The following is a 23,674-nucleotide window of genomic DNA, read 5'->3' as shown; positions in this document are numbered from 1 at the left end:
TTGATTAATCTGCTGTAAGCACCCATATTAACTTCTTTTTTTTTCCTCCTATACTGAGCATTGAACCCAAGGGCACTCTACCACTGGGATGCATCTCCAGCCTTTTTATTTGTTTGTTTGTTTCTTTATTTTTTTAAGTAGATGGACACAATTCCTTTATTTTGTTTATTTAGTTTTTTTACGTGGTACTGTGGATAGAACCCAGTGCCTCATGCATGCGAGGCAAGCGCTCTACCACTGAGCCACAACCCCAGCCCACATCTCCAGCCTTTTAATTTTTTGAGACATGGTCTCATTTAGTTGCTGAGGCTGGCCTGCCTTGAAGTCACTCTCCTGCCTCAGTCTGCTGAGTCATTGGCATTACAGGTATGCACCACCATGCCAGGTCCTGTATTGACTCTTTTTTTTTTTTTTTTTTTTTTTGCATTTGTGGTACTGGGTATTGAAACCAAGGCTTCATGCATGCAAAGCAAGCACTCTACCATGGAGCTACATACCCAACCCCTCCCCGCTCCATCTTGACTTTTAAAAAGTCAAGCTTATGTCAGATTGTAATAGTAAAGGTGGAAAATGAAGGAACAGTCATGTGATGGCTTCACCTCAGATAGAGACAAGTTGAGTCTGATCTGACTGAATTCATAGAGGAAACCAGAGAGGTACAGGTATGCATGTCATTGACATCATAAAATGAAAAGAGAAAAATGGCAAGGAGGAATAGACAAATCCTTACTTTTCTAGAGGAGACTCAACAGATTTATCTAAAATTAATTAATGATTAAATAGGGGAATATTAAGATATTATGTAGACTAACGAAATAACTACTGTAATAAAACTAGAAACTGTTGAAAAAGATCATCTAAAGGAGTAGAACTGGGTATGAGAAGGAATGAAATGGGGTGACTATCACAAGAGCACTTGTACAGTTTGGGTTTTTAAAACTATACATACAAATTACAGAGTAATTGTAATTCACAAAGTAGAAATTTAAAAATTTAAGCTGGTCCTGGGCTCAGTGGTGCACTTCAGCAACTCTGAAGGCTGAGGCAGGTCGGAATATAGCAAGTTAAAAGCCAGACTCAGCAACTGAGCAAGATCCTGTCTCCAATTTAAAAAATAATAAAGAGCTGGGAGTGTGGCTCAGTAGTTTAAGTTCCCTGGGGTTCAATCCCTGGTTTAAAAAAAAAAAAATTAAAGTCAAGCTGGTACACTCTCCCTGATAAATTACACCATTTCAAAAATTATGTTCAAATAGTTATTAGCAAGTTATCCTAATTGCATTTCCTAGAAGTGTTCTTTCCTATTCTCTGCTCGTTTAGTCTTGGAGTGAAGCAACATCTGAGAGAAGTCTTCCCCTGTCCCACCCCTGCAGAGCAGGCTAGAGACTAGAGTGGACTCTAAGTATTCATCAGACATCAGCCCTGGTGTCCTAATCCTTGGTCCATCTCCATCCCCCACATTATACATCACTGTACAGCTCAGGGAAGGAAATGCCCAGTTACTGCCTTGAGCAATAGTCATGTGGCTCTGTTTACATGTGGAGCTGAAACTCAGAGACCAAGTGGCTGTGTGTGTATCCCTTTAGAATAGTGAGTCCTGCCCCTCTGTGGATTCTGAACAATTGCCTTGGGAAACCCTCAGTGCCCAGAGCTGAGATAAACTGCTAACATGGAGGAAATGATTCCCGGCCCGAGATCATGGGAGGAAGGCTCTTCTGAAACCGCCTTCAGCTGACAGCCGGGCTGCTGGGGGCTGCGCTGAGGCCAGGTCTAGGTGCACAGTGAGAACCACCCTTGTCCTTTGTGCATTCGTTTTACCTGAAATAGAGAGACTGAATGCAGCTCCTGGGAAGGTGCTGTCAAGGGAGGAAGTCCAGTGAGTGCTGCTTGTTCTCTCCTGCTCAGGCTAAGGAGGACAGGACCAAGGCACCAGAAGTCCACCAACTGTGCCCCCATGTCCCTCGCCCCAGGCCGGCTACAAAGTAGGTGGTTACTGAAGGTTGGGTTTGTTATTCTTCCATAGTAGTATTTCTACCATGGCTACTGACACATCTATCGTAGGATAAAGAGAAAGCTGCTGAGCCACTCTGCAGAGCTGGGTGCCTCACCTATGTGCCCTCAGCTATCCTCTCATATAAGAGTCATCCAGTTTAAATTCAGGTCTAATTTGAATGATGCTTATGTTTTTTGTTTTTTGTTTTTGTTTTTAGTAATGGCACTGGGGATTGAATCCAGGGGTACTCTATCACCGAGCCACATCCCCAGCCCCTTTTTATTTTTTATTTTGAGACAGAGTCCCATCAAATTTCTCAAGCTAGCCTCGAACTTTCTGCCCCAGCCTCCTGAGTAGCCAGGGTTACAGGTATGTGCCATCCTTAGTTAATATTCACGTGCACTGGCCCAGAGTCATTCCCTTGAATCACAAATAAAATCAAGGATTGGCTAAAGTTGGAAGCCTTCCTGAGAACCAGAAATCTGTTCCCTGTCTGTGTAAGAAGAATGTCCTATTACAGTGAACAAGCAATGGACAAAAAGAGAAATGGTATGTGCTGCCAGGAGCATTATTCAGCCCTATCTGTGACAGCCACCAAAGGCAAGAATAATGAAGAAAAGAGATATGGTGTAGACAGGTTGATGGGAAATGTCTGCAGGGGACAACTCTTACAGTAACTTAACTCTGGACCTGCTCTGCCTTGATCCTGGGATCTCATTACACTCACAGAATCACTGAACACAAGTTAATCCTGCTTCCAGGAGTCTTGAGAAAAAATAAATTAGAAGTTACTCTTTTCTAAGTTATGACTTTTCTAAGTTATGACTTCTTCCAGTCCTTATGAAAGAGTTATTTTATAATACTCTGCATATTGATGGAAGATGTTCTTTTCAGTATCCATTCATTCATTCAACAAAAATGCATTGTGAAAAGGACATTGTATGCATATGAAAATGTCCCAGTAAAACCAATTAATTTGTATAATCAATATGTACTAATAATTAATTTTTTTAAAAAAAAAAAGAGTGTTTGCTGGGTGCAATGGTGCATGCTTGTAATCTCAGTGACTCAGGAGGCTGAAGCAGGAAGATTGCAAGTATGAGGACAGCCTCTGCAACTTAGGACCTAATATGAAAATAAAAAATATAAAAATAGGAAGAAGGGAGGGAGGGAGGAAGGAAGGAAGACATGGTTTGGTTGTCCCTTTGTTAGGCTCAGAGTGTTCAGACCATCTCCTAATCACTCATTTAGGGAAGCAAGTACAAATCCATGAAGACACTGAAAATGGTAAAATGTTTCACTTTAGTTTCTTTCCAAGGCATTTAATTTTCAAAATAATAGCACATTTCTCCCTAGTTATAAAAGTAACATTTGCCAGCTTACTACAAAAGAAAAAGAAGAAAATTCATATTTTTTTCTGAATATCTGAAGGTCCTTCAAAAAGTGAGAAACCTCCTAAATCTACCATTCAAAGCTGATTTTTTTTTTTGAAAGAGTGAGAGAGAGTGAGAAAGAGGGAGAGAGAGAGAATTTTAATATTTATTTTTCGGTATTTGGCGGACACAACATCTTTGTCTGTATGTGGTGCTGAGGATCGAACCCTGGCCGCACGCATGCCAGGCGAGCGCGCTAACGCTTGAGCCACATCCCCAGCCCCATTACTTGATTTTTAAAAATAGAATCAGATTATACACACTATTTCTTATTCTGCTTTTTTTGTTAATGTCATAGATGTCGCTCTTTAATACAGATCTATGCACTCATTTTAAATGGCAATATAAAAGTACCACAACTTATTTAACCAGTCTCTTATTAGGACATTAAAGTTACTTATAACTTTTTTTCCTGTGATAAACAATCTCATGCATACAACTTTTTCATATTGTTATCATAGTGTATTCAGAGCATTTTTATAAATATTTATTAAATGCTATTCTTTGGACTTCAAGTTCACAACCCAATATTAATTAAGACCCCAGTCTCTCTCTGTCCAGAGCAGAGGAAGAATGTAGACAAGTCCATCTCAGGACTCAGAATTGTCTAGGGGAGGACTCAAAAGTAGAATGCTCAAGAAACTGGCAGAGCTAAATCTTGTCTGCCTCTGCCTCTTTTTATCCTTACCATGATGTGGTTATTACTCAGAGTCATGATCATTGAATTCATTTTCTCATTGGTGAAATGGAATTAATGGACTATGATTACAGCTCAGTGGCAGAGCACTTGCCTACCATGTATGCAAAGCCCTGGGTTCAATTTCCAGCACCACAAATAAATAAAATAGAAATAATTATATCACTTGCCACTTAGAGGTATTTATAGAGATTGAATAGCAAAATGTACATTAAGTACTTAGCACAGTACCTGGCTGCCAATTAGGGCTCAGTAAAGGGGTAGTTCTTGTCCTCTTAGAGGATCCTTAAAGTCCCAAAGATCTCTCAGTGAACACAAACACAGCTGATTTCTAAATTTTGTGAGAAGATGTCCTTACCAGGGACATGATTTAACTCAAGGTATGATAACATCCACCAAATAGAAAATGATCCTCATGGGGGGTTTAAAACCAAACACAGTTGTAGATTCAGCACTGGGACATTGTCATTGGCACTTGTAAAATCCTCAAGTGCATCTTTACAAATAATCACTAAGAAATTATATGGAAATTTTGTTTTACTCTTTGTTAAAATAAGAAAAAATTTCATAGGAAGGTCTTAGAAACTTTTTTTTTTTTCTCTCATTTCTACTCTGTTTTATTTCCTATCTCTTCCCATGGAGGGTGAGTGTCATTCCTCAATATCACCTTGTAAAACGTGTTATGTTCACTTTACCGATGAGACAAACAAAGCCAGGGCAAGTAAAATATATTAGCCATAGCTAGAAAATAGCCCACCCAGGATTAAAACTTTTCTCTGCTTCTAAAGTTCAGGTGCTATCAAGATTCAGCAGCTTGGGAGGCTGAGGCAGGAGAATCGTGAGTTCAAAGCCAGTCTCAGCAAATTGGTGAGGCACTTAGCAACTCAGCAAGACCCTGTCTCTAGTAAAATAGCCCTTTTTTAAAAAGGGCGATAGATATGGCTTGTGGTTAAGTGCCCTGAGTTCAATCCCCAGTACCAAAACAAAAATGAAAAAAAAATATTGATTCAGGTTCCATAGGGACCCTGAATCTGCACATTCCCAAATACCCAGGTAATTGAGATCCAAGAAGGCACAATTAGAAAAACAATTAGAAGCCAGGCATGGAGGCTCAAGCCTGTAAGCCCAGCAATTTGGAAAGGTAAGACAGGAGGATTCCAAGTTCAAAGCCAGCCTCAGCAACCTTAGTGAGGTCCTAGGCAACTTAGCGAGACCCTGTCTCAAAATAAAAAATAAAAAAGTAAGATTGTAGCTTAGTGGTAAAGTGGGTTTGTTCAATCCCTTATATGAAAAAACAAAGAAGAAGAGAAAAACAATTATAAAAAACATTGTCCTTGGCCATACAACATTTATGAAGTCCAATATCTGAAGCAGGGTTTCCTAAAGCCATAGTATTTGCTTCCGGTTATCACCAAGATACCCTACTGAAAACTTTCATGCACCTCAGGATGAAGCTATTTGCATATTTGGATAGTTCTAACATACAAAATACATCCCAGGCCAGGGTTGGGAAACACCTGGATTCTGGAAGATTCGCTGTAAATGTTGAAGTCTTTCTTTATTATCACCCCAGGATAGAGCCAACTCCATGGTGTTGACCTTTCCTTCTCTGAAATCCTAATCATCTCTCCCCCAGGCCAGCTGATCTTATCCTCAACTGTGGCAGTTAGCCTTCCTACCTCACCACAGGTTTCTAATGCTTTAAGTCAGTGTGAGAAAACTGGCAAATTGGCAAGATTTGTGATGCTGTATTTGTGATACTGTGTTGAGGAAGCAGAGGGATAAAGAGTAGTTTTCAAACTAGATTCCCTCAATGTTTCACTATGGTGGTGAAACACAGATGAGGGGCAGAGGGAAAGGCCTGGAAGGGTGGAGATCTGAGCCCCTAGTTGGAGCCAATGCACCCAAGTCTGTTTTGCATTCAGAACTGGGATTCCCAAAAGATTCACTTGAAAAAGTTTTTAGGGGGGACAAGGAGACACAACCTGAAAACCAGTAGGGACCAAACACCAATCTAGGTCAGAAGAACTAGATTCTAACCCCAGCTCTTCAGCTAACTAACTGGGTGACTTTGGGCAAATTGTTTCATCTCTCTGTGTCTCAGGATATTTACTTGCAAAAATCAGGTAAGTATAGTCAATGCTTGTTTTAGTAAGCTAGGACCACCATAACAAAATGCCACAGAGTGAGTGACTTAAACAGCAGAAATTTATTTTCTCACAGTTCTGGAGGCTGGAAGTCCAAGATGGAGGAATGGCAGGGTTGGATTCTACTGAGGCCTTTCCTTGGCTTACAGGTGGTGGTCCTCTTGCTATGTCCTCACATGGCCTTTTCTCTGTGCACACACACCCCAGGAGTCTCTTCCTTTTCCTGTACAGACACCAGTCCTATAGAATCAAGGTCCCAGCTTAAGACCTCACTTAACTTTATTTGCTTCCTTCAAGGCCCTACTTCCACATACAGTCACATTGGAGTCAGGATCCAACATGTGAATTGGGGGAGACAAAATTCAGTCTGATAAGAGGTGAAAGGGCAAAATGGAAACCAAAAACAGGGAAGGGAAAAGTTCAGGAAATATCTCCCCAGGAAGCAAATCAGGATGGGATGTGAAACTTTGAGCAGGCTTCGCGTCCATTGGAAAACTAGAGGAAGGGCATTTCCCACAGGAGGAGCAAAGGCCCAGAGTTGCACCCAGCCTATTTATAATCAGAGGCCAGAGAACAGTCTGAGGGGCTGGCAGAGAAAGAGAAGAAGGCCACAGGAGGGCTGGGGATATAGCTCAGTTGGTAGAGTGCTTGCCTCACATGCACGAGATCCTGGGTTTAATCCCTAGCACCACCAAAAAAAAAAAAAAAAAAAGCCATAGGTGGCCTCATGGGCTACTGTGCAAAGCAACCAGAAGTACTGACTAATAACGAGGCTCTTCTAAAATATCTGTACTTATGCATTTTAGAAAATCCTAAAATTCTGCAATTCAGGCTATCTCTGTCTTTCCACTTCTCAAATCTGTGGCTCTCCAATGTTCGTGATGGGTTTACACAGCTACTAAATGCTCTAATTCTTAGTTACTTCTCTGGTGGGAGGGCAGGCCTCACTAGATCTTGATTATAAACTGCCTTCTGCAATCTGTGGTCCACTTTTCTTTAGTCTGGAGAAAAAGTATGCATCATATTTGAATGTCATATTTTATCACAACAGACTTCCATTCCAGTGATTAGGACAAGGACTATTGAATGTGTGATAATAAAGACATGTAAAGCCTTCGGATCCAGAGCTCCCTTCCTACTAAAGACTCATTCAAAACCATAGGTCTGTGTACTAAGGAACAAAAGCCACACAGCTTCCTGGAGGAGAGAATGAGATTCTGTTTTAAAGAGTTATGTCTTGCTGAGGCTTGTGGAGTAGTTAGAAAGGAGAAAGGGAAACATCAAATGGGTTTTTACAAGCAATTATTAGTAATCTGCTTATTAATAGAGCTGATTCTAGTTCTCTCTGAGAAATTTTCAAAAGGTAGTCCTTTTCCTATTATAAATTCTATGCTTAAGGAGGATAACTATTAAATAAAGCAACTAAATGCTCAAATACAGAAATGTCTATCTACACTCTCCAGGTAATATAATTAAAATCTCTCAAACCAGAAAAAAAAACTATCCATAAAGATAGTAGACAAAGAAAATAATTTGATTTTTGAATAAAAATTCAACCAGTTCAGGTGTGATGGTGCACACCTATAATCCCAGTGACTTGGGAGCCTGAGGCAGCAGGACCAAAAGTTTGAGGCCAGCTTTGGTAACTTAGAGAGACCTTAAGCAACTTAGAGAGACTTTGTCTCAAAATTAAAAAAAAAAAAAAAAAAAATAGCTGGGCATAGTGATACATGCCTGTCTGTAATCCTAGTGACTGGGGAGGCTACTGCAGGAGGATCACAAGTTCAAGGTCAGCCTCAGCATTTTGGGGAAGGCCCTAAGCAATTTAGGGAGACCCTGTCTCAAAATAGAAAATAGAAAGGGCTGGGGATATGGCTCAGTGGTAAAGCACCCCTAGCTTTAATCCCAGGAGTATCAAAAAGATGCCACTGGGTAACTAGGAAGGTTTTCCACTGGGAAACAGGAATACTTGCACCCTTGATGTTTACAGTTGAAAGAGATGGCTCCAGGTTCCTTCAGAAAGACATTCCTGGGGCTGGGGATGTAGCTCAGTGGGAGAGGGCTTGCCTACCAAGTGTGATGCCCTGGGTTTAATCCCCAGCACTGCACAAAAGGAAAGATAGACAGTCCTGGATCAAAAAGCTGGCAAGAGGGAGCTGGAGTTGTGGCTCAGTGTTAGAGTGTTCACCTAGCATGCGCAAGGTGCTGGGTTCAATCCTCAGCACCACATAAATGTAAAATAAAGATATTGTGTCCACCTAAAACTTAAAAAGAAATATTTAAGGGAAAAAAAAGCTGGTAACAGTCTTAGTTTCTTAAATGATTCACATATTTCTTTTTCTTTCTTCTTCTTTTCTTTTTTTTTTCCTGTTAAAGTGTTTTTTTCCTCTGTTTTATTGGTGCATTACAACTATATATAATGGTGGGATTCATTATGACATATTCGTACATGTACATGATATGACAGTATAATTTGACCAATTCCATTTCTCCTTTTCCTCCCCTCCACACTCCCCTGATCCCTTTCTCCACTCTACTAATCTCTCTTTAATTTCCATGAGATCCCTACCATCACCTTTCTTTTCCTTTTTCCTCTCTAGCTTCCATATATGAGAGAAAACATGGGAATCCTGGTTTATTTTGCTTAACACAATGTTCTCAAAACGTTACTACCTTTATCCATTTTCCTGAAAAATGGCATAATTTCATTCTTCTTTATGGCTGAGTAAAACTCCATTGAAGATTTATACTTATTTCTAAGAAATCAGAGAAATAACTTGCAAGTTTTCTAAAGTAAACACTCTAAGAAAAGGAATGTAACTCTCTTCCCTTATTTTCTTTTTTTTTAAATATTTTTTAGTTATAGGTGAATGCAAAATCTTTTTTATTTTTATGTGGTGCTGAGGACCAAACCCAGTGCCTCATGCATGGTAGGCGAGCACTCTACCTCTGAGCCACAACCCCAACCCTCTCTTCCTTTACTTTCAACAGGAAGAATTAAGCCTCTTGTTTTAAATTTTTATTTGTCTTTGCAACATCAAGGTAAAAATTCCACTCCAAATGATAATAATCACACAAATGACAGGCATAGTTAATATATCATGGACTTGCTATGTGCCGTAATGTACATAATGCTCACAGCAGCACTATGCAGGAGGTGAGACACAGCTGCATTGAAGAAACTGGGCCAGGTATGAGCCAAAGGACACAGAGCTGGTGAGCAATCAAGCTGGCCACAACCAGACAGTCTGGTTCCACTGTTCCATATCTGAACCATTGGGCCATCCTGTCACAGGAAAAATTAAATACATGATTTGCTGGATAACATATATGTATAGCATTTCTCGAATGAGTTAGTGATGCTTAAACCAGTATGCATTTAAAAAAAAAATACTGCCAGTATTTACTGCACTCTTTCTATGTGCCAGGTTTGCACACAAAGTCACAAATATAAGTATCAATTTTGATCAATCTTCAGAAAGGGCTTCCCTATCTTTTGAATAGGGAAATTGACATACAGATTAAAAAAAAAATTCTCTGCAGTTACCCAGCCAATAAATGGTAAAGTTAGGGTTTTAAGGGAGAACGGCTCCAAATATCCACACATAACTATTAACTGTGTAAGATATTATCAAGGAGACTGATTGACTCTCAAGATGGTGTTGGGGGCTAGGGTTGTGGTTCAGTGGTACAGCGATTGCCTAGCATGTGAGGAACTGGATTTGATCCTCATCACCACATAAAAATAAACAAATAAAATAATTTGTGTTCATCTACAACTAAAAAATATATATTAAAAAAAAAGATGGTGTTGGAAAGGGGAAGAAAGCTGATAGACAGACCTTGTTGAGAGAGAGTAGCTCAGGCAGGAAGAGAGAGAGGGACAGAATACAGAACAACCAACTAATTCATTGTTGGTGGTCTCCCACATAGAAAGGAGAGGAGCTGAGAGCGTTAATGGAGTTAGTGGAGAATTACACACCACAATGCATATTGAGCCAAATTGGGAGGGAAAAAGATCCTTTAATGAGCAAGTCGAGCAAGTGATGGGAGTGGGCTAGTGCCTCAAAGAACTCTCAGCACCTGAATTTTGGAAATACAGAGTTTATAAAAGCAAAAACCACAAGAGTATAGGTCAGAAAAGACCTTGTTGAGATTATACATTTTGATTACACGAGAGAATTTTGAGTATACATTTTACAGTCATTTTTGTTATACATCAGGGCCATCGTCAGGGACTCAGGAAGAACCTACTGTAGTGTCAACATAGATACAGCTGACAGGAGGCTGTAAAGAAAACATTTTAAGCAAGCATAAAATGGAGTCAGGTCAGAACAAAATGGCGTTACTTTGATTCTTTTACATTTCAAGAGGAAAATGTGTGAGGCTGAATATTCAGTGGCAACAGACAGATGAATTTTTGATATGAGAAGCCAGTTCATATTTGGATTTCATGATGTACAATTCCACGTGTAGTAATACCCCATTTAGTTTTCCTTTTATTTCTGTTTTTAATGGATTGTTATGACCACGTGGTGAAGTGTCAGAGCATGATCTATTTTATGGAATGAAAAATTCAGGAGAGGTCACAGAAGTTGCTGAGATAGGAAAGGCACTTTCAGATCCCCTGGTCTATTAGTTCTTGTGACCTGCACTGAGGATACTACACTCTACCCTGCATTCCACCTGTCTCTTGAACTTCAGCAGTGAACACCTTTTGGCCAATAGAAAAAAATGGAATGACTTTAAGTAAAGAATGTCAGTGGAAATTATTAGGATTCATAAACCAGCAGCCACACCCTATTCACAGTGCATGGGTGAGGCCTACTACGTATTCTTGCTTTTCATAGGTTCCACAGTATTCCTTCATGGGGAATAGAGGGGGAAGAAGAAGAAGAGATATTCATGAATTATTCAATATTCCTTCTCCTAAATGACTTCTGAGAAGCGTGTGTGTTGTCAAACTCCATTGCCTACAGGAAGAGCATGAAATAGTGGAGGCCTGGTGCTCAGGCTATTTTTTGCTCCTTCCCAGCAAAGAAGTTCTACCTAAGTGGTCAGAACAGCTTTAGCACTTATCCACTTATCCTCCATCCTTCCAGTGTTGAAATCAGTCCATCAGATCAGAAAGTCATTAGAAGGAGACAGAGAAAGAAAAAAAGAGACCCAGTGAGAAAGGTAGAAAACACAAAGAGAAGGAGAAGAACCCCCTTGGGAAGAAAGGAGGAAAGAAAGTGTCCCCCAGCTGTCTCAGGTGGGAACTTTTAAAACTAAGTGACAGGGCTGGGGATGTGGCTCAAGTGGTAGCACGCTCACCTGGCATGCATGCAGCCCAGGTTTGATCCTTAGCACCACATACAAAGATGTTGTGTCCGCCGATAACTAAAAAATAAATATTAAAATTCTCTCTCTCTCTCTCTCTCTCTCTCTCTCTCTCTCTCTCTCTCTCACTAAGTGATAAAAGCCAGGCATGGTGGCACCCACCTGGATCCCAGATGCTTGGCTAAGGATAGAAAGATTAAGCCCAGTCTGGGAAACTTAGTGAGACCCTGTCTCAAATAAAATTGAGACCCTGTCTCAATAAAAATACTGTGTGGCCCTTTGGTTAAGGTAAGAGGTGTTAGAAAATATAGAAGGGCTGGTAATTAGAGTATGGCTTCCTCTCCAGCTACCTCCTGACTTCATTGCAGTGAGGGACTGTGGGCGTGGCATGCAAGTAAAGACCAGCAATGACAATGGACCCAGGTCTTCACCAATCCACTGATCAATTACAGAAAGACAAATAACTACAACAAATTCAGAACCTCTAACCATCTATAAAGCTAATGTGGATCAATCTGAAATCAGAGTCCCTATTATACCTTAATGCATACCAACAGGATGTGGTGAGCAGTTAGTCTGCTTGTGGGACAAATGATGGCCCAAGGAGAGACTGTAGATAGACCAAGAAGTGGAGGTCGCAGGTTGAGCTATTGCTCTTCTAGAAGTTGTATGTCAGGAAGGAAAATGAGTTAAGAGCAGTAGCTCACTTTCTGACCTATGAGAAGTGTGCCAACCACACCTGGCATTACAATCTACTTAATACAACAAACCTAAACCACTGTCAAAGAAGAGGGCATTTGTCCACTACTCCAAGTGTCTGTAACTGTATAACAAAGTACCCCAAAACTTAGCAGTTTAAAACAATAACCATTTTTATTTTATTTCACAATTGTTTGGGTCAGCAATTTGGAAAGGGTTCCGCTGGGCGATTCTTCTACTCCATGTAGCATCAACTAGAGTCGTCTGGTGTCATTTGGTTGGTGGCTGGGTGGTACTGCAGGGTCGAGATGGTTTCGCTGACGTGAAGGCTCCTTGACGGGGACAGCTGGAAAGCTTCACTCACCTGGGTCTGTCTCCTGCTCCCCAGAGCACCAGGGCCTCTCCATGTGGTCACTCCAGAAGGGCAGTCAGGTATCACAATACTCAAAAGATGCTCCACATCACTAAACATCAGAGAAATGCAAGTCAAGACCATCATGAGATATCACTTCATGCCCTAACAGATACAGTGGTACTATTTCTTAAAACACATAAAATGACAAGTATTAGTGAAACTAGAAGAAACCAAGAACCACTGTACACAGTTGGTGGGTTTGTGAAATTATGCACCCACCATAGGAAAGGGTGTGGAGATTCCTCAAGAAAACTACCATGGGATGTGATGATCCCACTTCTGAGTACATATCCCAAAGAACGGAAAACAGGGTCTATTATATTTGCAAACCTATGTTCAGGGCAGCAGCACCATCCACAATAGCCAAGGGATAGAAGTCACCCGAAGTTCCATCAACAGATGAATGGATAAACAAAATCCATTATAGACATACAATGGAATATTATTTAGCCTTTAAAAATAAGGAAATTCTATAATATACTACAACATGAATAAGCCTTGAGGACATTAGGCTGCATGAATGAACCAATCAGAAAAACATAAATACTGTGTTATTGCAGTAATATGAGGTACCTAAAATGGCTAAATTCATAGGGATTTGGAAGGTAAAATAGTGACCATGAGGGGCTAGAAGAAAGGGGAATGTAGAGTTGTTCAATGGGCAAAGTTTTCAGTTTTGTAAGGAAATCCATTGCATAGTGAATATACTGAATGCCATTGGATAGTAGTACTACACTCAAAAATGGACAAGATGGGGGCTGGGGTTGTGGCTCAATGGTGGAGCACTTGCCCAGCATGTGTGAGGCACTGGGTTCTATTCTCAGCACCGCATATAAGCAATTAAATAAATAGAGGTCTGTCAATAACTAATATAAATTTTAAAAAGAAAAAAATGGGTAAGATGATAAGCTTTATGTTTCGAGGTTTTTAAACACACACACACACACACACACACAAACTGCTGGGACTTTTAAAGCCCAGATTCAAGGGGAAGGGAACATAATTTTATCTGTCAATAAGAACGACAAAGAGCCCATTCATGCTGGTTGCAGTGGTGCCTGCCTGTAATCCCAGCAACTTGGAAGGCTGAGGCAGGAGGAATGCAAGTTTGAGGCCAACCTCAGCAACTTAGACCCTGTCTCAAAATTTAAAAAATTTTTAAAGGAGATCTGGGGATATATAGCTCAGGGGTTAAACACCCCTGCATTCAATCCCCAGTACAAAAAAAAATAGTAATAATAATAAGTAAATAAAAAAGAATGACAAAGAATCTTCAGCCATCTTTAATCTGTCACATCATGGTGGGGTACATCATGTCTGCAGCACCTGAGGACCTAGACAGCAAGATTCTTTCCAGGGGACTATGTTCCACCTCCCAGAAATGAAGGATATCAAGGGCCCCTGTTGTGGGTGGGTGCTGGAGAAGGCCGAGCAAGGAAAATGGGGAAGTTAGTGTAGCCAATGAGAAACAAATGGCCCAGAACTCCTCCCCTACTTATTTTCACAACAAAGATTCCCTGGCCATTCTACCAAAAGCCTGACCGCTCCTATCAAGCCATTTTCCTCATTCAATAGTGCCTGGTCCCTCAGCTATCCTCTCCGTGGGGGCTCCAGACCCTAATTGGATAGGTCAGATAGGAATATTCAGCAGAAACCAACCACAGGAGACCTTTCAACATCAGTAAACACATAGAAAATTCAACAAAGTAGCACTTAGATAGTCTGGACAATGCGACCATTATAAATGCTGCTTTCACGAGCAGTGATTCAAATGACAGCTTCGAAAAGGATTTGCAAAGAGCCCCTTGGAAGTGGAACATGGGCAACCGAGAGCCCATGACATGTTACAAGGTCAAACTCGACTGAACAAAGATCCAAAGCAGCACTGAATGACTTATTTATTCAGCCCTGCTCTGTACGAACCTGAGAGAATGTGACATCTTTTAAATTGCCTCCCCTGATAAGCAATGTCCGTGGTGCATGGAAAATGTTAGCAAAAGTTCTGAAAGGAGCAGACTACTTTACAAGGCAGTGGTTACAGGGCAGCTACCCTGAGATTTCCACCCCGTTCTGCAAACTGCCCTAATGTCTCACGGCCTTAAGACGAAAGGAGGGATGGCCACATCTGGAGAGGAAAATCCTGCCTTTTGTTTCCTTCCACCCACTCCACAAATCTGTTGGAAGAGCTAGCCCTTGCCAAGCCTTCCGATGGAAAACTTTCTACTGCGCATGTCATCCATAATGGTAATGGCATTCTAATTTTGCTCTCCCAGTAAAGTATCTTCCTGATATTATATGGGGAGTGTTTGTGTTCTGAGCACCACTGGAACTAATATCCTGATTATTTTTAGCCTAGCAGACTGCAGAACTCTCACATGCCCTGGGGTTCTTGTTGCATGGTGGTGTCTGCACTTAGGAAGAAAAAATACCCAGTGGTAGCAGTATCTAAGTAACTCAATTCAAGCAAACATTCCCAGCACACCTCGCAATGAGCAGCCTGCTCTCAGGGGCAGGGGCAGGGCCAGTGCCAGGGTGAGGTAAGCCAGGTGCCTACTCTGCAAAATGTAAGGAAGCACTCAACCATACCTGCATGCCCCTATGAGTAACCTCCTTGAACTTTAAGCCCTTGGCACCTCCCCTGCTTCCTCCTAGTCCCTGCTCTCTGGCTTCATGCTCTCATTTTCCTATTTGCTCCTCAGCTCCCTATCCACCATTGATACTGGGGAGTATGGTCCCAGTGTTAAGAATTATCAGAGAAGAGGAGAGCTTTAGGAAGAAAAGGGTTGACTGATCAATGTTGACATTATAGTGAGGGATCCAGTGAGAAATTTGGTCAAGTGGAGGGCACAGGAGATCCAAGAAGGGCTATTGATAAATGACCTGCCCTTGTCAGGTATTGGGTTGTGGGCCCAGATTATGGGAGTTGGGGAAAGAATTCTTATGAAATTGGACACAGATGTTCCATTCCTATAAAAGGCTCAGCATCTTTCCAAGGAGGCAGCTACTCGTCAGGAAAAATCCCTTTTCCTCCCAGGTATGGACATCAATGCTCTTGGGCAGTGAAGCCCTTCCAACATCTGCTGCTCCCACCCCAGCCCACTGAGACTGGTCTCACCCTGTCTGGGGTGCAGCATTAGACACAAATATTTTTTTCCCTGGCAGCCTCGTACTTTTCCTTCACTGTGTGATGTCATAAAGCAAACCCAGGCAGCTGAGAGCTGAGGAAAGAGAAACAGGAGTCTCTGTTTCATGGTTGCCAACCAATTATTCACATCAAAGCAGGGTTTTCTATCATGAAATCTGGAGTGTATGAACCTCAAGAAAATGGAGACTACCCTCTCACCGGCTTCTCCCCTTCATCACACACATACATAGCCCTGAGCACTTCCATAAGCACCATCTCCTAGCAACGTTCAATATCCATTTCATATTCTCGTTCATGTGTTTATGACCCCCTCCTATTCTTCCCTCTTCCCCATCCTTAGCTAGTACTTTCATGAGCTTACTGGAAAATCCAGACATTCAGCTGTATAGGTTTTCTGTGGAAAAATACTCAGAGTGAAAAAAAAAAAAAAGAAAAAGAAAAATACTCAGAATGGAGGAGTCATGGACCCACAAATCTGACTTTGGATTCCATCCGGCAGGAGCATCTCCTGAGAGCAGAACAGACCACTCAAGGTTGAGAACTGTCCATAGCACTGTGTAAAAATCCATGAATTGCTTATGTTGCTTTTAATATTGTCTGAAGGAAGCATTCCCATCCACAGGGCCTCTGCCAGCATGACTCAATTTCAGAGAATCATTATAGACCAATCATCATTATGACATGATCATATCTCAATTATCCCCTGTGTAGTCAGGGTACATTAAAGTGACTGTGAGTCCTCCTGCTGAGACAAATTCATTAAGATCATAATGTGTATAAGATATTTTAAAGTGTGATGGAAAACGGGGGGTGGGGGGAATATTGAAAACAACACAATCTTTCAGGGGTTTCTCTAGCACACATTCAGAAAACATAATTTTATCTTGTATTTCAAAGTGTTATATGATACAAACCAGACAGCCTATTTCTTGTCAGCCCAAATCTGCCACACCATGGCCAGCTAGGTGCATTTACCCATCCTCAAAATATATAAGATAGCCATAAGCCCAGATCAGTACCACCAAAGTCTACAAAAATCATCCAAGATACTATGTATACAACCAGAGATATGAAAAAACTGTGCTTTATATATGTAATAAGAATTTTAATGCATTCTGCTGTCACATATAAATAAATTTTTAAAAAAAATTATCCAAGAATAGGTATGATCTAGACATTTGGACCCAGACATAGTCCCTAATCTGTTGAGGGAAAAAAAAGAAAAGAAAAGCAACCATCCCCTGAGAATTTGTTTTAAAGAAAAAAATTAAAAGAATAGATTAGTGTATTTGTCAAGATCATTGTACTGTCATGTGTAGCTAATTAAAACTAATAAAAAATTCTAAAACAAAAAAAATAAAGATATTAAAAGCAAAAAAGAAAAAGAATAGATTAGGCTGGGGTTGTGGCTCAGAGATAGAGCGCTCACCTAGAATGCATGAGGCACTGGGTTCAATCCTCAGCACCACATAAAGTAAAATAAAGACATTGTGTCCACCTATAAACTAAAAATTTTTTTAAAGAAAGAATAAAGATATTCATTATTTATAATAATGAAGCAATCAAAACCTACATCTATCTGACAAGGGTGAAAGAGTTGAGAACGGAATATTGAGCATGGAATGGAAAGAAATGATAATAGGATGGATTATTATACAGCCATTAGAAATTGAGGCTGATGATGTAGACAGTGGAATATATTAATATTATATTTAATATAATATTAAAATGTTTAAAGTGTAATCTATAGGGATTGGGGTGTAGCTCAGTTGTAGAGTGCTTCCCTAGTATGTGTGAGGCCCTATATTCAATCCCCAGCACCACGCACATAAGAAATGTCATCTATACTATGATTCCAACTAGATAAAATAGGTTTGCGTTTACATATGGAATCGAAACAAACATGGGAAGAAAACAGTTGATATGTCTAGGTGATTGGACTTGTGGGTGATTTTCTTTTTCTTTTCTTCTTTCTCTTTTTCCTTTGGTGCTAAGAATTGAACCCAGGGGTACTTCTTTCTCTTTTTCCTTCGGTGCTAAGAATTGAACCCAGGGGTACTTTACCACTGAGCCACCTTCCCAGTCCCTTTTTTTAATTTTTGGACAAGATCTCACTAAGCTGCTAATGCTGGTCTGGAACTTGTGATACTCCTGCCTCAGTTCCCTAAGATTCTGGGATTACAGGATTGCACCACCGTGCCCAGGTCATGATTACTGTGATCTCCTGATGATCATTTCTTTTGTAGCTATTATAAATGTTGAGTATAAAATAAAATTTGGGCCGGACACGGTGACACACACCTGTAATTCCAGTGACTTGGGAGGTTCAAAAGTCCAAGGCCAGGGACTGGGGTTGTAGCTCAGCGGTAGAGCGCTCACCTAGCACATGTGGGGCACTGGGTTAAATCCTCAGCATCACATAAAAATAAATAAATAAATAGAGGTTGAAAAAAGAAAAACAAAGTTCGAGGCCAACCTCAGGAGGCAATTTGGTTTCAAAATACAATAAAAAGAACTGGGGCTGTAGCTCAGTGGTAAAATACTCTTGGGTTCAGTCCCAGTTACCAAAAATAAATACACACATACATAACTTGGACATAAAGTTATGTATGAGACACCTTCCATATTAGGAGGATCTTATGCTTCAGATCATTCTACATTCTTTGCTCATTCAAAGCAGCCAGACTTTTGACCCAATACAGGTAATATGTGGGGTTTAGGGAAGATTCCTTGTTGGAAAGACTGTGCAGTGGGGTTTTGTTTTGTTTTGTTTTGTTTTGGAGGTACTGGAGATTGAACTCAGGGACACTCAACCACTGAGCCACATTCACAGCCCTATTTTGTATTTTAGAGACAGGGTCTCATTGAGGTGCTTAGCGCCTCGCTTTTGCTGAGGCTGGCTTTGAACTCTCTCCTCCTTCCTCAGCTTCCCAAGCCTCTGGGATTATAGGCATGCACCATCATGCCCAGATGTGCGGTGTATTTAATGGAACAGAATTCTCAAACTTAAGGCTTCTTTGGTAACAGATCTAAAGTGCATTGAACCATTTGTTAGTGTTTTCTCATGACGAATGTTGTGCAAAAAAATCTTGCTGACAGAGAATGGAACATTTTCTTTTCTCTCCTTCTAATCCTTTCTCTCTTTTCCCTCCCCTTTCTGCAGTTCTGCTAAGCCAATATTCTCTAGAATGAGCACAAAACAAATCAAATAACAGCTAAACAAATCGAATAACAGCTTTTGTACATCAACATCAAGAAGGAAGACTCTTGGGAGAGATCAGAGTCCAGTGATGAATATGGATCTAGATCTGCAGAGATGGAAGTGATTTTCTGGAGAGAGATGTGATCATGGATTAAACACCAGCTCATTGGAAAACTGTCATTGAATAAGATCAGATAACATTCATAAAAAATCATATTCAGGAAATATTTTAAGGAGGAGGAATATAAATGTGCTAGAATTAACATGTAAAATACATATGTACTGAGGTTTGTAAACTGTCCTTTTTTAATCAAACTGAAAACAAAAAGCTTTAATCTTTCAATACCATAAAAAAAAAAAAAGGGCAGTTAGTTCTAGATTATTCCTATCTCAATAGCCACGAGGCTGATCAAGTGTCATTTATTGAGGAAGCATCTTAGGAAATGCCTCTGACCTTTGGTTTTTCCATCCCTACTTTTCCTTTATTTCACTGTGTAATTAGTTACAACCACTCAGTTACTAAGAGATTTAATGCTTCAAACTTTTTACCAAGTCTGTGTTCAGTTTAATGTGTCTGTACAAGTTATTACTGAGAAAGTGTTTCTGACATATACTATTACTCTGTCGAGCTGTATATTACAGGAAGTACATCTTTACATCATAGTTTCCCAAGCAACATAGGTTTCCCAAACTGTCAGGAAATGGCATCAAGGAACTCTGAAAAAACATAGAAAGCTCATTTTCACCTTAGATGCTCACGTGTAATATATAGGCTGCTATCAAATAAACACTTTTTTCTAATTCTCCCTAGTATATGCATAGGAATTTAATATACTTTATAAATAGATATCTAAAATATCTTATTTTTTTTCTATTTCTTTGCCATTCATGTCATCAGAAATCCATATCCTTTATTTCATTTACTGACAGGTATTCATTTTTGTTTCTTTTAATTATTTCATTAAACCTATTTCTAAATGATAGTAAGTGGTACTAACAAAATAAATAATAATTTAATAGCCTTAGAAATAAATGACTATATACTTACACAGGTCAAAGAAACTTGGTAGGAATAAGTTACCTTTTTATTAATGTTGACTTCAAAAATCCTCAAATTTTCTTTAGTTGGCTGGGATTTGGAAGTAGTTATAGCTAACCAGTTGTCTTCAACAATCTTTTGATCCCAGGTTCCCCCCACCATAACGTACAGCCCTCATGACATACCCTGCCACTATTCAACAACAGAGAAATATTTAATAATGGAATAGCCAATTACCTGAGAAAGAGCACAAGCACATGCAGGGTTACCCAGCGGAAGCCAACTAATGTTCTATACCTAAGCAGAAAACACAGATGTATAGAATGCCTTCACTCATGGGCTCAGAACTAAGATCCAGTCAGCATATATTGCTAGAACACCAGAACTGACGTGGATCAGGATTGACCTCCTTACCCTCTCTCTAGGACCACATTCATATTTTAGCCAGATGTCTCTGGTACTGGTCATCTTTTCACCATAAACAGGATCATCTCTCAAATGGCTAAAAGTATATTATAGGTACACTGAAGTAGGTGAAACCCAATTCACAGAGATGTGGCTTTCCTAAAGAACCAACTTAAGGGAATACTAGTGTCTGTAACTAAAGTGTTAGTCATTCTGGGGGTTATTTGTTGCGTTAAGTATTAGCTGTCCTGTTGCATTCAGAACACCTTACTTACTAAATTTAATTACACACAACTTTTCAAAAATTCATCTTTTATTTAAAGGGAAGTATCTCTCTACTTTATCTACAATAAAAGCAGAAGGTATTCACCTTCTCTAATCTATCCCATCAGGAGTTAGGACCAATAGTGGTGTTAACAAAAATGAAAAAGTACTTCCTATCCACATACAAATGTTTTTTAAAAAAATCTTTGCCATAAAACCTAAGTGTAATTTAACATCTCACAGTGCTATGAAGATGGGTCATTGATGATGTACCATTGTACATAGATAATACACATGTAAATCACTAAATGTTAATTAAGTATAAGAAGTATGTTTTTATCTTTTTAAAAGAAAAGTGACTCCCTTTCTCATTCTGTTCTGTTGTATTACGTCCAAAAGTTGTGTGTAATTTTTTTAAGGTCCAGGAAATGTAAAGAAATTTGTTGGAATATCTGAATTTCTGTAAAAAATAAAAATAAAAATAAGATTTTGTTACTTAAAGGAATGCCTGGTGATGTGGTACACGTTTTGGTACATTTGGTTTCCGTCTTTGCCCAGTGTGAACTAATGGCTTGATTCACATAACTATCTTCAGAAAATCTCCTTGCTGCTACATTCCATAATATTTGCCAACAACAAACATTTAATGTATTAGCTATGCAGAACCCTCATGTAAAGGGCATGCCCAACATTTCAAAGCCTCTTCTAGCCAAATATAGACATACCTCCAGCCAATTCTTTATACACTCAGTGGAATGAAATTGAAAACTAAGAAAATAGCTGGACTGCTCAAGCAAAACTTGACCTGAGATATCCAACTGCTCAATCTCCATGCCACAGATTGAAAATAGCCACTTGTTTCTCAGACATGAGTAACTCTTGTGCAATAATTCATACTGAGTATAGGTTGTCCAGATGATTTTCAATCCCAGATGCTCTGTTTATTGTAATACTAAACCTCAACATCTTCATCTGTAAAATGGTTATAAATAACAATACCCTGCTACACAGCATTGTTGTGCGAAAATAGATTATAGTTTTGTGGAAATAGATTATAGTTTTGTGCTTGACAGGTTGGAGATATTCGATGAATGTTAATTCCTAATCCCTTCCCCACCTATGTATGACGTGGAAGGAAGAAAAAAAAAAAAAGCCTCTTCTCTCAAAATGCTGAAGATAATTGCAGAGTTATTTATGAATAGGGATTGAAAATGCAAATGCACACAGAGGCCATGTAGATAAGTAAATTAACAAAGCAAGCTGGACTGAGATAATAGGAAGTGGTAGAACTATGAAGCACTGAAGAACTGGGTTCTATATAAAGGAAGTAAAAAGCCAACACTAAGTTCTAATCATTCAACAAATATGTACTGATCCCAACTATGTGCCAAGAGCTGCTTTAAACCATGAGAGGATAGTGGTGCACAGACTCAGTCCTCGCTCTCGTCATTTTTTATGGTAGTAGGGAATTCCGACAACAAACAGGCTAATGTCAGCTAAAAGTAGGTCCCTGGAGAGAAGTATAATGTTATAAAGAAATGGGGAGGCTGGACAGGGATCGGCCTCTATGAGAAGGTAACATTTAAAGCGAAACCCCAATGATAAGAAGGAGTCAGTCATGTGGGGAAAAAAATAGTGGGGGGAAGGTATGCGAGACAGAGAGCCACTGTTTTAAAGGCAGGACTGAACTCAGTATGCTCGAGGCAAGGTGCCAGGTAGACAGCAATGTGTCCTGAGCCAGGAAGGATCTCTGGGCTTCATAGTCCAGGATAGTTTGCATTATAATTATTTAAGTGTGAGGAGAAGTCATTGGAAGATCTTAAGAAGGAGCTGGGCACAATGGTGCACACCTGTAATCTCAGCAACTCAGGAAGCTGACACAAGTTCAAGGCCAACGTGGGTAATTTAGTGAAACCCTGTCTCAAAATAAAAAAAATAAAATAAAAAGGGCTAGGGATGGAGCTCAGTGGTAAAGCACCCCTGACTCAATTCCCAGTACTGAAAGATTTAAAAAATAAAGAGGAGGGGCTGGGGTTATGACTCAGTGGTAGTGTAGTTGCCTAGAACGTGTGAGGCACTGGGTTCAATCCTCAGCACCACATAAATGTAAAATAAAAATATTGTGTCCACCTAAAAACAAAACATAAAAAAAATTTAAAATAAATAAGGAAAGAAAGTGCTGGGAATGTCACTCAGTGGTAGAACACTTGTCTGGCATGTGTGAGGCCCTGAATTCAATCTCCAATATCACCAAAATATTAATCCTTTAGGAACCTAAAGAACAAAAGTTACATCATTGAGGGCATGTCCTTAAAGGAGAATCTGGGACCCCTCTGCTTCCCTCTTTCCCTCCTTTTTCCAGCCTCCATTAGGTGAGCAGTGCCATCGTGCTAAGTAACCATGGAATAAAACCTCTGAAACCACAAGCCTTCTTTCCTTCTTTAAGTTGATTATCTCAGGTATTTTGTCACAATGATAGGAAAATAGGAAATTAACACTGGTGCAGAATGTTTATTATGCAGGGCTCTCAGGACCAACACCTGGGATAGGGAACCGGAGGAAATAAGAGAGACAGAAAGGGAATCTCAGGGAGGGCCTCAGGCCTTGGCTGATCCCACAGGCAGCCACAGAAGCTGAGTAGCCTTTCAGAGTTGTCCTGCTTTGTGGTTAGCGGCACATCCTGTACACGTTAGCATTTCCCAGTCACTGTATGTGGGCTGCTTGCCCCCAGGAAGGGGGTATGACCTTGAGTGAGGCTCTTTTCAGCTCAAGGCAATTTCCAGCAAGGTCAGAGGACTCCCAGCCACTCAGGTCCTCAAGCGGGCCCTGGGTAGCACAAAACAATATGTGCTACAGGTATGTGTGTTCTTGGAATATAAAATTGATGGTGGATTGAATGTGGTAGATGAGACAGAG

At 40.1% G+C, this 23,674-nt stretch overlaps 1 protein-coding gene across 1 annotated transcript in view; it reads left to right on the top strand.

Annotated features, from left to right (window-relative positions):
• The window catches only part of Lhfpl3 (LHFPL tetraspan subfamily member 3), a 513,012-nt gene extending 493,921 nt beyond the window's left edge, over nucleotides 1-19,091 (top strand). Inside the window, exon 3 of the mRNA XM_076862427.1 lies at nucleotides 19,012-19,091. Coding sequence (XP_076718542.1) covers nucleotides 19,012-19,040 — 29 coding nt within the window. The 3' untranslated portion in view covers nucleotides 19,041-19,091. The remainder of the gene's footprint in view (nucleotides 1-19,011) is intronic.
• Nucleotides 19,092-23,674: the final 4,583 nt, after the last annotated feature.

Source organism: Callospermophilus lateralis, chromosome 1 (assembly GCF_048772815.1).
Source record: "Callospermophilus lateralis isolate mCalLat2 chromosome 1, mCalLat2.hap1, whole genome shotgun sequence".
Classification (NCBI taxonomy): domain Eukaryota; kingdom Metazoa; phylum Chordata; class Mammalia; order Rodentia; family Sciuridae; genus Callospermophilus; species Callospermophilus lateralis.
The sequence above is the reverse complement of the archived record's forward strand: the minus strand, read 5'-3'. Positions and strand labels throughout refer to the sequence as shown.